The 15,050-nt window shown below is 37.5% G+C and overlaps 1 protein-coding gene across 1 annotated transcript in view; it reads left to right on the forward strand.

Moving 5' to 3' along the window:
* Positions 1-13,422, forward strand: part of LOC150090916 (equilibrative nucleobase transporter 1-like) — a 42,735-nt gene extending 29,313 nt beyond the window's left edge. Inside the window, exons 4-5 of the mRNA XM_090380643.1 lie at positions 2,430-2,541; positions 13,298-13,422. Of these exons, the coding sequence (XP_090236769.1) occupies positions 2,430-2,541; positions 13,298-13,408 (223 nt within the window). The 3' untranslated portion in view covers positions 13,409-13,422. The remainder of the gene's footprint in view (positions 1-2,429; positions 2,542-13,297) is intronic.
* The last annotated feature ends 1,628 nt before the right edge of the window (positions 13,423-15,050 follow it).

The raw sequence follows: 15,050 nt of genomic DNA on the forward strand, positions 1-15,050 counted from the left end.
GTGTTATTCAAGAGAAGAATGTTGCATATCGTAATTGGCTTGTTTCCAAATCTCCAGGTTCATTTTCTGCCTACACCAAAGCTCGCAATAATTTTAAAACAGTTATTAATCAGTCCAAAACTAGATTTCGAACAGGCTAAGGAGTAGAAAACTTGCTTTTGATCGTGTTTGGCATAAAGGTCTTCTAAATAAGCTTTCGTTTTATGGTCTGCCAACTGGTTTTTGTAATTGGGTATCCAGTTTTATCTCTGACAGCTCAGTACGAGTATTGGTAGATGGATGTCTGCCTGCTTTCTCCACTAATGCTACTGATCCCCAGGATTCAGTTCTTTCTCCCACTCTTTTTCGTTTGTATATTAATGATCTTCTATTGACTGGAAATCCTCTCCATAGTTTTGCTAATGATAACACATTACATTCCACTTTCCAGTTTGAGGAACTTTGCTCTGCACAAACAGCTTGAACTTCTGGAATATCCACTAACGATTCCTTAAATGCTGATCTCCAGGTAATTCTCCAATAGGACAAAGATAACGCAGTTAATTTCAATCCTTCTAAAACTCAGTTCTGTATTATATCTCGCAAGATGGATTTTTTAACTCTTACGCTTATCTTCGATGACACTCAGCTTACTTTAAAAGATTACATATCTCTATTAGGGATTACCCTGACTTCCAATCTCTCTCTTGGCATATGTGCGTCACAAATATTGCTTTCTCTGCATCTAATCTAAAAGACCGGGTTTTCTCTTTCGCTCTCGGCGTTAATTTTCCTCTAAACAACCACTAACTCTGTACAAATCTCAAATCCGGTCTATCACGGAATATGGCACCCACATCCGGGACAGTGCTCCTATAACCTCTTTCAGGCTTCTAGACGCTATTCAAAAGTCGCTATATGTCCTGTTTGTGCTGCATGCCTTTTTCAATACGAAAACAAATTATAATATGATATTAGGGTCCCTTGTAAATGATTACATCTACCATATACATGTATTTATTTTGTCTGTAAATTGCGTGTTCTCTGGTCGATTTGCCTGTTTTGCTGGACGAAAAAAACCCCAGTTTCTGGGAGCAAAATGTTGCTAACTATGGCTGAGACCGACTAACTCAGCCATGGAGTGAAAAAAACCCTTAAAATTCTTGGCGTCATCGACGAGAGCCTTTTGCCTTTTCAATCTCTCTCTCTCTCTCTCTCTCTCTCTCTCTCTCTCTCTCTCTCTCAAACCAGTCCGAACACGCATCGCAGGCAGCCAGCATCCACTTACTGTCCAACTTCAAACTCAAAGAACAAACTATTCTTCTTTCTCATTTATTGCTTCAACTTCTGTTTTCGGGAAAAACTGCCCTCCGTGCGTATTTCCTGAAAATTACAATCTACAAATATTGAAGTTTAATGTCAACAAGTACCTTCTTTCAACTTACTCACGGTACTAAGCACTATAAGTTCTAATACCTTTCGTGTTTGGGGTTTTCATTATAAAAAAAAAATTCACTTTTACGAATTGTCATTCTTACCCCATCCCCACGCATAATGGGGTGAAAATTGATCCCGTTTTTTTCAAACAAAAAAACCTTTCGGTGTATTTAAGTTCATCGGTATATTTGTGGTCTCACGATTATAAAGACACCCGTGATCATATCTTTTGAATAAGATCATTACGCATTAGTTGTTGTGAATGATTTGCTGCTGAACAATTCAAGAGATTTAAGAAATGGGCCTTCAATCAATACCAGATTTAGCTATTTTCTGGCCCAGGTTAATTATTCAGTAACAGTTTTTTCCACTGTTAAGAATGCCTTTCGGATCTAAAGCTTGCTTGTGCTGTTTTGACCTGGAATGGGGACACATGGGTCAGAACAATCGTGATTAGGTTTGTATACTTGTAGTCCTCCTTCCTCTGAAGTACCATACCATGAGATTCTTTTTTTTATATTTAAATTTTTTTTTATGTTTTATGGCAATAAATGGACATATATAACATTTATAACAAATCACACCGCTTACATTACACAGTATTCTGGGATCCATATGTATTGTTAAATCCATTTTAATGGACAAAAGGTTCTCTCTTCAGAGCTGAAAAAATGTACCTGTAAGGATTAACTATAATAATTAGTCAAGAACTGAAAGTACTCACGCTACCAGCAGTGAGGGTTAACCTTCATAAAAACACATTGCTTCTTAAGAACATCATATTATGATCTAACTGTTTAAGAATGTCGAATTACTTCTAAAGCAACCTACACTTTAAATTTCCAGGCTAAATTTGTTTCACCTTATTGATTAGAACAAAGGGCAGAGGGATTTCAATTACCCATTAAATCTGTATAAATGAATTTCATTATGTCGTAAATTTTTTTTACCGTGAGTTTTGCACTGCCCACAGAAAATTAGAAAATTAATGGCATTTTTATATTCTTTTACAGATTTCCTCAAAAGCATTTCAATAAGTTAATGGGCCTACTAGGAACTATTTTATCTGTTCTGTGTCTTCTACAATTTCCTCTGTTTGAGTGGACCGAGAAGAATCCCATGGCGGTAGGTATAATAGTTTAGTAAAAAGAATCACATTATAATTTGCACTTTCAAAAAAAAAAGTTCGTTATTATACACTGCATTGCATTCCTAGTTTTGAATGAATTGTTGGAACGCCACAGCGAGAAGATACTACAGATGCTGAAAATTTATATAGCGCATTCGAAAAGTGAGAAAATTTGTAAAATAAATATGCAAATAAGAGAAAAACATAAATTCGCAAAAATATACTCACAGGCCAAAAAATTTATTGCAAACCTTTATCTATTAAGGCTCCTTTTTCCCGAATCACGTTATTAGCCCGTATACACCAGCATGGATTCCACTAAGTGCCTGAGAGAATCCGGTTCTAGATTTGATCATTTTTCCATAAGGATATTTGTCAGCTGCTGTACTATGTCGGTAAAGAACTACGAAGCCGAACTGCCCTTTCCGACACATCCCTGATATTTTCAATGGGATTCAGATCTGGACAATTAAACGGCTAGGGTAGACGTCTGAAATTCTGAAAATGTTTCTCAACTATTCAGATACAACTTTTGAATGGTAGATAATTTTGTTTTCGTTAAGAATCCACTGCAATCGGGTAAAAATGGAGCATTTCAGGGTGAAGTTGGTACTATACGACAGAAGGATATTCACGAAGTAACACGACCTTCTATCGGCATGAGCAGACGCAATCTGTACCAGCAGAAATACACCCTATACCATGATACTATTCCAGCTGCTTGAGTGGTGGACACAAAAAAGTCTGGATTCATGGCTTCATGAAATTCACACCACACTTTTACCCTACCATTGGTGCAAAAAATTGTAAATCGAGACTCACCACTTCAGTTGAATCTTTAGATTTTTTTTACAGAAAAAAGTGGCTTTCGTATAGGCACACGACTACCAAATTCGAGATTCTTCAACTCTCGCTGCATAGTTCAGTTGTAAATGGATCTTTTCCTAAATTGATGGAAAATCACAATCTGCTTCCAGCAGCTCATAAAAGCAGAATATGACTGTACCACGGGCCAGAGGTGTGCAACAATAGTGTAATGAATAGTCAGAATATTTCACCCTCTTTCAGTGCCCCTCTCTTCAATTCACCCGAGATGAATCTCATAAAACATACAGTAAATGGGATGAGGTAAAACGGCCTGTCAGACATGTAAATCTACCACTCTTCAATGTAGGATAATTATGGGACACTACAGATAGTGTGATGATCCATATCTCCAGATTGGTTCAAGCGCCTCGTAACATCGAAGTCGTTCTGCCAGCCCATGGACTCCCTTCTTGATATTAGGTAAATTGGTTTATTTCGATGTTTTTTCAGTGTATATACAGGGAGAGGAAAAAAGGGAGAGGAAGAGGATTCAGGGAGAGGAAAAAAGTATATTTTCAAAAGTATAGGAAAAAAAAATTCTAGAAAGTATTCTTGGGTCCAAAATAAGAAAAAATTCATATTAAAATCATTATAACGCACGAGAATGATTTAAAAGAATCATTTCATAACGTGTCATTCTCAGAAACGGTGGTCTGAATGCGTTAAAACTGTCGCAAATAAAACCCTGATATTGTTTCTTTGTTTGAAAGAATGCGATCTCAAAATGAAGCGGAAGCATTTGCAAACCCCCTTCATCTCCCCACCCCAAGAGCCAACACATTCCAACGCTTCTGCTCTGCATATCAGTCTTTTTCTGGGCCTTGTTCTGTGATTGTGATTTTAGTTTCATCCCAATGACTATTGGGTACTCAGATATGCATCTCACGTATGGTCATGCTGTAAAAAATTCATTGGAAGTAATACGATTAATACTAGAAAAACTTCAGTGTTAGAAAACTGCCAATTGGTTGAGCACTTGTGACAATTTGACAGAAAACATTTTGACATTTCGTCGCGCCGCAAGGCTGTCATGGTGACAGCAGTCTATTGTCAAGACGCTGAAGAAGAAATTCTTGACAGGATACAAGAAGATCCATTAACAAATTGGTGTTGCTCTACATGTTCCCAACACGTCCGTCCAGTGCGACAGCAACTCGAACACTGCCATCTGCAGAAAGTGTAATCATTGTTTCCAGAAGAACTTTCCCTCAACGACAAGAAGTCTGCCAATAGTTCTTTAAATGTCATTAGTAGCATGCAAGAAAGCAAGATTTTAAAGCATCAGCACCAAAAAAAAAAAAACTTGTTCCACATCACCTGTCCATCCTCTCCAATCATTTTAGTTCTTCCTTGAATTATTCAACTACCCAGTTCCAACAACAACAGATGGAACCTAACAAATCGAACAATTAACTGCTTGCTAGCTGAAGGCAAACTTCCGTACATTTATCCTGCAACCATCCTTCCTCAATTTGAATTTATGCTCCCTCACGTGTGTAGTCTGAGAAAGAGGAAGAATGCTATCAGCATTGAGCTTACTCAATCCATTCAAGGCTCTAAACAACTCAATCAAAAAAAAAAATGTTATTAGGGTCCCCTGTAAATGATTACATCTATCCATATTTATTTTGTCTGTAAATTGCTTGTGTTCTCTGGTCGAGTTGCCTGTTTCTGGACGAAAAAAACCTTGCTATCTACGCCTGACACCGACTAACTAAGCCACGGAGTGAAAAAAGCCCATTAAAGTTCCTCGCGTCATCGACGGGATTCGAACCCGGGCCTTTCCCACCCGGTGTGGGGGGCACGGCGACAATACCACTGTGCTACCCGCGGAGACAAACAACTTAATCACTATTATATTTAGGCCACCCGAATAATTAAATTAATCTGCCGTGCTGTGTCTTATGTCTGTTAATTGCGTGTGTTCTATGGTCAATTTGTCTGTTTGCTGGACGAAAAACCCCAGTTTCTCGGAAAAAACCTTGCTATCTACGCCTGAGACCGACTAACTCAGCCACGGAGTGAAAAAAGCCCATTAAAGTTCCTCGTGTCATCGACAGGATAAACAACTCAATCAAATTATTATTATTATTTTAGGGTTTCCCGTAATTAAATACATTAACCTGTATTTTGTGTCTGTAAATTGCGTATGTTCTATGGTTGATTTGCCTGTTTTGCTGGACGAAAAAACCCCAGCTACTGGAGAGAAAAACCTTGCTATCTACGCCTGAGACCAACTAACTCAGCCACGGAGTGAAAAAAGCCCATTAAAGTTCCTCGCGTCATCGACGGGATTCGAACCCAGGCCTTTTCCACCCGGTGTGGGGAGGACGGTGACGATACCACTGTGGTAGCGCGCAGACATAAACAACTCAATCAGATCTCCTCGCAGCAATTACGCTGAAATCTGCAGAAATGAAGCCTTTCTTGGTAAAGACACCCTTTTGTTCCTTTCATCACTTTCGCTGGCCTTCTCTCCACCTGTTCCAGCAGATCGACATCGTGCCTAAAATGAGGAAGCTTCTATTAATAACTACTCTCTGTCTTCTCCCACTCATCCATCCCTTTATCCATAATAATATCGTGCCCTTAATGCCTAGATGCTCCAACTTGTACTGTAGTATTTTATGTGCAGTCTTTTATCATGCTTAAGTTTCTGGTTTTGCAAGGCGGATACGGTTTACGAATGAAGGAAGTTTTGCGAAGGATGGAATCATAACCGCGCGCAACTTGAAGTGGAGGAAAGAAAATCAGCATGATATAATATTATATTCCCATCAAGAGCAGTTCTCTATTAATACCTGTTAAGGGAACTACCTGTTCTTCTATGGCGACTGATCGGCAAACTTACCGACGGTTTTTATTTATTATTATTGTTATTTTTTATATGTAATTTTGCTCGGTTTCTTTAAGATATTCATCTACGGCGACATGTACGGTGGCGCTCTGCCCATTTCTGACGATAAACGAAGGCTTACCTCGAAGCTACCTATCCACTCAGATATATTTGGGGGGGGAAGGCACTGTTGCCTGGAGAGCATGGTCACCAACGTGAACCCCCATTGTCTTCTTTCTGTGAAGTCATTTAAAGAGCCTGGGTAATGAATCAGATGTTTCGGATATTACAGAACTGCAGCGACGAATTGCACGTGGCAGCGAAACAATCAACAACGCTGTGGGAATGGTCGAACATTCGGCATTTGCAAACTCCACGAGAACACGTCTACGTTCAAGTGGAAGGACGTCACTTCGAATAATTACTTAAACGAGTAAGTGAAATTTAAAATTATGGTTACTTTCTGTTTTCATGTCTTTTGAAAAGTTTAATTCCGAAATAAATAATGATGTAATATTTCCGAAATAAATAGTAATAATTCCGAAATAAATAAATAAAAAAGTTTCAGGTCAGCACGACTGACCTGAAACTTTTTTTTTTTAAACCTAAAAATATGTCCCAGAATTTTCTGCACATACCTTTGAAACACATTGTGGCACATACCTTTTGAAACACACTGATTAGCCAGTTTATTAGGTATACTAACCTGATTGCCAACAGCACTTCCTTTAGCGAAAACAGCCTCAGGTCGTATTATTGTCATGAATTCCATGAGGCGCGTAAAGGGTTCCACAGCGACGCTTCTCCATGCAAACTCGCTCACATCCGGCACTTGCCTCAGAGTGGATAGCGACGATCTTGGCGGCATCTGTTGGATCAGGTGAAACCTCAACCCACAAATTCAACTTGTTATATTAGGGCCACCCATAATTTCTTACATATGCCTGGTTATGTATTATGTCTGTAAATTGCGTGTGTTCTCTGGTCGATTTACCTATTTTGCTCGAAGAAAAAAAAACCCCAGTTTCTGAGGGGAAAACCTTGCTGCCTACCCATACCTACGACCTGAGACCAACTAACTCAGCCACGGAGTGAAAAAAGCCCATTAAAGTTCCTCGCATCATCGACGGGATTCAAACCCGAGCCTTTTCCACCCGGTGTGGGAAGGACGGTGACGATACCACTGTGCTACCGCGCAGATACCTCATCCCACAGATGCTCAATCGGGTTCAGATCTGTTGACTGAGCAGGCTAATAACATCCCCACTAAGTTCCTTGACATCGAGCCTAATCTTGACGCCGACCAAAAATCTGAGAAAGCCAGATGCTACAATGAGTTAGTAAACATCTGGGCAGACCAGCCAGAATACGTCCCAGGTTGGGATGGTTACCAGAGGATTCCTTCCTGACGTCACTTTTACATCCTCTAAGTCTGTCCAATGCTGGCTTTCCCTCACCATGGAGACTTCCTTCCTGGTTACAGGACACGGCTCTCTTAATGGAGAGCCGTCTCACGCTATACGTTAGTTCACCAACCTCTGCACGACTGACCTGTGCTACTGCGAGCCAAGGAAAACTGGAGGCACCTCCTATTTGACTGTATTCTGTACGAAGATCTGAGGCAAGATTTAGTGAACACCATCCCAATATCTGAAAATCAATTAGACCAGTTACTCCTAACCCCTGAACGTTTATCTGTTCTTCACAACTTTACTACGGAAGTCTTTGCTCGAAGGAGGAGATTATATAGAGTGGTCAACACCCCCGGTATTGGGCCTGAAATGGATTAGATAGAAGGGTTTGTTTTTTTCTTCTTCCTTTGTTTTATTTTTTTTTTCTCAAGTGTAGCAATGTTATTTTATTTATTTATTTACTTTCCTTATTTATTTTATTTCTCTCTCTCTCTCTCTCTCTCTCTCTCTCTCTCTCTCTCTCTCTCTCTCTCTCTCTCTCTCTCTCATTTAAGATGTCCAGATCCAAAATCAAAGTACGAGAGAGAGAGAAAGAGAAATTTTTATCGGATTATTCACGTTCCTGATGCTGCTTACGTACACGAACTTTCCAAAATGATTCAACGGCAGTGAACTCTTGTTTGGAAGGAGCAAGGTTAATTTAAAACAATTTATATAATTGTGGCAATAAATTCACCTGATTAATACTCACTTTTTTTTTTTTTTCGTACCTTGAAACATTCATAGCTATTCAACGTTGAAAATAGACCAATGTAATAAAAAATGTATCAACATTTTTTACTCGATATCATTTCCCCCTCCTCAAAGTGTGGCAGACCGGTTCTGAAACATCCTGTATATACATCATATATTCTGCTTCAAGCTGTTGTACAAATTCATATCAATTTATGAGTAAAAAATAATAGAACAAGAAAAGTTAAGAAGAGAAATTATATTTCACGCTATACGTGCGTTGTTCAACTCTTATAGAGTTGATACGTTATTCAACAGAATTAAAAATAATATCTCACAATAGAAAACTGGCTTTCTAGCGATTTGTCTTCGGACATAACCGGATATGAAGAAAAGCGAACTCTAATATTTATTATGATAGCCAATTTGGAAGGCATTGAAGAGAGACACAGAGAGAGAGAAAAAGCAAAAGCTTTTCCATTATAGCAACACATTCAGATGTTCTGGCAGGTGTGTATATTGACCTGAAAGCTTTCATTAAAGGAGGAGGAGGGGTGGAAGAAATGGACAGATGCAGAGAACAAAAAATCTTTCAGAGTTCTCAGTCACAGTCCAGGACCCACTACTGTTCTCATTTTATCAAAAGTGAATTAAGTCTTATGAATGCTTATCATCGCATCTGTTTCATTTATAAAAATCTGTTCATATGCCATTCTTCCACGTTTTCCGAAGTTATTGACCTATAAAAAAATTTCTTATCGAGCATATGAATTTATATTACATTATGGAAATTTGTGATATTTAAGCCTTATTTTCCTAAAAAAAAAAAAAAAAGAAACTGTGCATATACAGGTTGGGTCACAAATAATGAGGTCTGTTAGTTTTCCCATAATTTATTTCCTACAAATATTTATAAACAAAAAAAAAAATTACAAATGAGGCTTTCGTGGACTACGGGAGGCCAATATAAGAAGTCCACAAAAGTTTACTTAGGATATCAAGAACCTCAATGAAGGATCTTAACATTAACTAAATTAAACAGCACTATTTATTAGAATTACCAGTTGTCTCCTGGTTTTTTAGAACGTGCCCCCGAAAAGGCTACTCACAATATCTGTCTACAAATCGTCAGACAGACCTACTTGAGACTATTCTTTTTCCAGGTATGTAATGGCCAGTAAGTATTCTGGCCATAACATAACGAGCTCTCTCGAGATGATATATTTCTCTATCACGACTATTGCCGTATTAATGAACATGTGTGGCTCAAGCAGAGTATGAAAAATATGGGCTCGAGCCACAGAACATACTTTGGCTTTACTAGTTGCCTCGGTATAGCACTGCTTTCAAACACATTTGTTTGTTATTAGTGATAATTCAAATGGTAGATTAACCAAAAGGTAAATTACTCAAATGGTAGATTAACCTGTAATTTATCCACTGTCTCATCTTTCAAGTAAATGGCAAATTAACCTATCAAAACAGATGACATCACAAAAAGGATGCCATTTGTTTGGAAGTAATACAATAAGGCAAATTCTGTTCTGCTCACAGCATTAGGATGGTTTAATTTCCACTGGTCAAAAAAAAAAATAAATAAATAAGAATCATCAGATTATGTATGTTTATTTTCTACATATTTTATGTTAAAACCATTTTTTTTTTCACGGATTTGATCGGAGAAATATGGTAAACCTATTATTCACACAAATCAGTCCAGACTCTCAATAATGATATCTTGGCAGAGGTACGGAACCTTTTTCCTTCAACCGTACATTTACTGCAAATTCTTATTAGAGCATGTTAAATGATTTTATGCTAACTCCCTCATTACTCTCCACATATCAGAATGTTGAAATTCTCGATTTTCTACACGTGGATAGGCCGTTGCAAACTTAACGAATTGAGAGAGGACGACAGATAAAATAAAATGCATTGTCGTAAACCTAGGATTGTAGGTTTACGACATTAGGCAAGACGTTGCATCTACATTCACACGTGAAAAAAAAAGTATTTTAAAGATTGGGACAGCAGATATCTAATGTTGATTGGGATTTAAACGATTTTATGATAAATGAAAGGAAGCTGGAAGAGAAATTGGGGCAGCTTACACTGAATCTGACAGAATATGTCCAGTTATATTAAAAGAGGCAGAGGGATAATCAAACCTTTAGCTACAATACTAGTCCTCGCGGGTAGCACTGTAGTTATAATCGATTTTCCCCACACTGTGAGAAAAATGCCCCTGTTTTCTAATCCCGTCAATAACGCGAGGAACTGTTATGGGCTTTTTTCTCTCCTTGGCTGAGTTAGTCGCTCGGGCAAGGATAGCAAGGTTATTTCTCCCGAAAACTCGGGTTTTTCTTTCAGAAAAACAGATAACCGACCATAAAACATATGCAATGTATTAATGTAATACACATGGGTGGGTGAGAGTCGCTCCTATTCACAAGTGGCTCAAAGGGTAAAGTGGAAACAATACACACATAAGTTTGACTTCTGTGACAGGTAAAATAATGAGGTCAATAGTTCAAGAAGCAATGCAAAGTTATCCTGATAGGAATAGAGCTATAAGGTAATCACATGATTTGTTAAAGAAAATCATGCCTGACCAATCTGATTAGGTACTAATGTATCATTACAAAGGAACTGGAGGCAGAGAATAAATTTGCCATCACAGACTGACATTTGAGTGAAAAAAAAGAAAATTATAGGAAAGACTTATATAACTGAAACAATGTGACATCAGGGGCAAGTTACTGCTACCGATAAAGAGATCATTAAGTGGTAAGATACAAAAATGTTATAAAGGATCATTGCCCTTCTTGGTCTGTTGTCAAGAGTGGAGTACCACAGGATTCAATGTTGCGTCCCCTACTATTTTTAATGTGTATTAACAATATTGAGATAGATAAATAAAAATCTCGATTTAACGGATTATATAGGGGTAAAGCCTGTCCGCTAAATCCGATTGTCCGTTAAACTCGAAAGAAACATATATTTGCAAGTTTGCTGGAATGTCATAAAAAGTGCTGCAATAGAAATTTAAAAAAAATAAAAATAAATAAATAAAAAACATCAAATTTGTAATACTGTATTCTACTGCACTTTCCAACTGTGTGGAGCAGGATAATTTAATTTTACCGTGTAGTATAGTGGTAGTGGAAATTCCTGACTGAAGTTTATTTAGATCTGATGAGCTCTCGAGCACTCTCGCTAAAGGTTCAGATGACATTCCACTGATGTCTGAGACACTCGGCAAGCTGATGGAAAGTGACTATAAGGAGAATTCTGAACTCCCTTACACATTCTGAAATGTGAATATTGTAAGGGACGCAGGACGAAAAGAATTTAATTTTGTTTTTTTTTTTTTTTTTTTCATAATAGCATGAACTATACACAGGACTTTTTACGGAATTTCAAAAGTTCCTTCAATGAAAGAGATTAACATGCCCCTTATAGGGTATTTCGTGTTTTTTTTTTTTTTTTTTTTGCCTATTCTGTTACCTAATATTGTATTTATAAGCGGAAAACAAGTCAACCTTCACATTAGCTACGAGTTAAACTTACTTTATTATTATTAATTAAAACGTTTTAACTGATGATATATGCCATCAAACTGAGATAATTATGCTTTCCCAAAAATAGTCTTGCTCAGTAGACTTTGTCTTATTTCCGAAGTTCATTAAAATCGAGGTCCGTTAAGGCTAAGGTTTACTGTATTTCTAGTATGATATCTAAGTTTTCTGATAATACAAAAGTGGGCAGGGTGGTTACTGACATCGATCAGAGTATATACTACTCAGCAAGATCTGGATAAACTAAGAAGATGGACTGAAAGATGTCAATCGCGGCTTAACAGGTAAATGATGACACAGTGGGTAGCACTAATCACGGAATAACATACAATTTCGGTAGAACCAAATTCAAGGTAGTTAGTTAAGGAAAAGGACAGGGTAATTGTACAGTCTGACATGATGTTCTCTGAGCAGTGCAGACAGGCTGCTAGAACAGTTCATGATGCTCTGTCAATAATGTACGGAATTTTACAAGCAGATACAAAGAGGAATTATCCTGACGTAAAAAGCAATGGTTAGTTCACGCTGGAATACTGCATTCAGGTTTGGAAACCTCATTCTCGGAAGAGTGCAGATCTGTTAGAAAGGATGGAGAGAAGAGCAACAAAATCATTTAGGACGCAATAAGGATATTCCTATCAAGAAAACCTGGAGTTCTGTAAATTGCAGCGCCTGGAAATTGGGCATCTGCCTGTGAAGTAATTGAAGTAAAATATATATAAGGCTTTAAAAGGTTAAGTAAACTAAATGCTGATGATATTTTTACTCTTTCTCAGATGATACAAACATGGGGGCAAAAATTCAAATTGAAAAAATATGGTTGCTTAACAGGAGTGCCGAAAGTTGTATTCAGCCTGAGAATACAGTAGTTCACTATTAGAATAAACTTACATCTACTATGTATAAAGGAGTTATTCGTCCCTTTAATGAAATGTAAAAGAATTCCACATCATAGAATGATTTCTCTTTTGAGAGACTTTTAGGTACGATGCATTCAGGTGAAAAGAAAATATTCGATTTCTTCTAGGAATATATTTTACTACAAAAGTTTAACACATACAGTTTCGTAAAATTGTCTAGTACTTTTAGTATATATATATATATATACCTCGGAAATTTTGGAGTACTAGGAATAAATTACAAATATTACTTTAATTTTATTACTATAGAGGAATTCTATTCCTTTTAAGGAATAAAATTACAAATAATATTTGTAATTTTATTCCTCCAAATAGAAATAATTTCCTTTGGGTGAACGCGTGAGTGCGTGTGTGAGAGAAAGAGAGATAATCATCAAACACTGCTAATTTTTCTTTTTCATTTGCAGGCTCATATAACAATGTTGGTATTAGTTGGAATTTCTTTCTGGAATCCCCTTCACCTATTATGTCTTAAAGTCTCTAAAGAAGTAAGAAGACTTCCACCTGAAGTGCTTTAATATTTTGCCAAGGGATGATTTTTTTACATTCCGCATATTTCACTTTAAATCAGCAGTTCTCAAGTTTTTCTCATGTGCACAAAAGACAACATACTAAAATCTACCGAAGTTATAAAAAAGGAGTGACGCATTTAAAGTATTACCTATGCACTTTTAATAAATATTCGATTAGCACCTCCAAGCTATTCGCGACACGCTGGCTGAGAACCGCTGCTCTGTTAATAAATCTAGAAACATTCATGTTTTAATAAATAAATACATTTCTGTTTATTCTCGAGACAGTGAGGTCAAAAGAGTGTATATATTCACTGTGACATATACACAGTGAATAAAAGCAACCAGTATTTTCCGGTACCGCAAAAACATTTTCCACATCTCCTCCAACAGTCTTTATTGTTAGTAAGCAATTAGACGATTCCAGTACCTCGCGTAGCTTCCTCCTTTCGTGCACTCTTCCATCAGTGTTTAAAAAAATACAAATTTTGGGTAAAAAAAATAATGAAAAATAATGTCCAACAGTCCTTTGGAATGATATGACAGTAAAAAAAAAATCAGAGACAGAGAGAAAGAGCAATCAGCTCATATTGCAACAACAATCAGGTGAAGTACAACGTCTCAGCTATTAGCAACTGATACCTCACGGTTTTTCACTATCGTTTGCTTCACTTCCTCTTCCTGTTTGCAGTCGATGTTAATGACTGCCAAATGTAGCTCACTTCAAAGACGATGAATAAAACAGGAGTGTCCGAGAAGGAGCTGAGTGAAATGCTATGACACTGTGCCCTCTTTCATTCGATGATGTCACCAAAGCTATGAGGAGAAAGCAACGCATCCTTCAACTTTTCATGCTTACACACAACTTCCGAAACCAGTGCTGCTTCTAGATCTCTGCTTCTACTGTTAGTAACACCATGACATTGTACTATTTTTTTTTTAAATCTGATAAGTGCATATTTCCGATAGGCGAAACGTTTGTATTTATTAACGAGTTTCCATCTATAAAAGCTTTTTGTTTTCGCTAGAGAAATAAGGTCTGCTAACATATTTAATCATTACGAGACAGATAAATAGCTCATTCTAAATTCTTGTATTCTTGTCACGGTAACATTTAACTCTTACTATAGTGGCTATCCATCATAATTGTTAATTGTCATCATCCAAATCTGTTATACTCAGTGGGTGTTCAAGTCACTACACATCAAATACGGCGCCTCCGTAGCCAGGTGGGAAGGAGCAGCAGTGCGTAGCACAAGCTTCTTGATTACACCGGGGTTCGAGCCCGTCACCACCAAATACGGAGGATGCGGAAAGGTCAGGGAATGACCACCGCATATTCACGGAGCAATATGGCCTTAGTTGCTAATGCTCCTAAAACCCAAATAACAACAATAACAACATCAAATACGAGTACCTATCAGTCCTTCTGGACTATAAGCCTTCCATTCACCATTTTTCGGCATACTATTCCCATTTCCTGTGGCTCTAGCCAAGCGAAGGCCACATTTCCTCTAATGCTTGTTTGATACCATTGATCTACCACCTTCTTCTTGGTCTGCTTCTAGGCCTATTCGTTTAACTATTCTCTCTTCTCCCATCCATTCTATCTGCCATACCATCTAAGTTTGCTTCACGTAGTACCTTT

Source organism: Mastigoproctus giganteus, chromosome 1, assembly GCF_048544385.1.
Source record: "Mastigoproctus giganteus isolate SK-2022 chromosome 1, ASM4854438v1, whole genome shotgun sequence".
NCBI lineage: Eukaryota > Metazoa > Arthropoda > Arachnida > Uropygi > Thelyphonidae > Mastigoproctus > Mastigoproctus giganteus.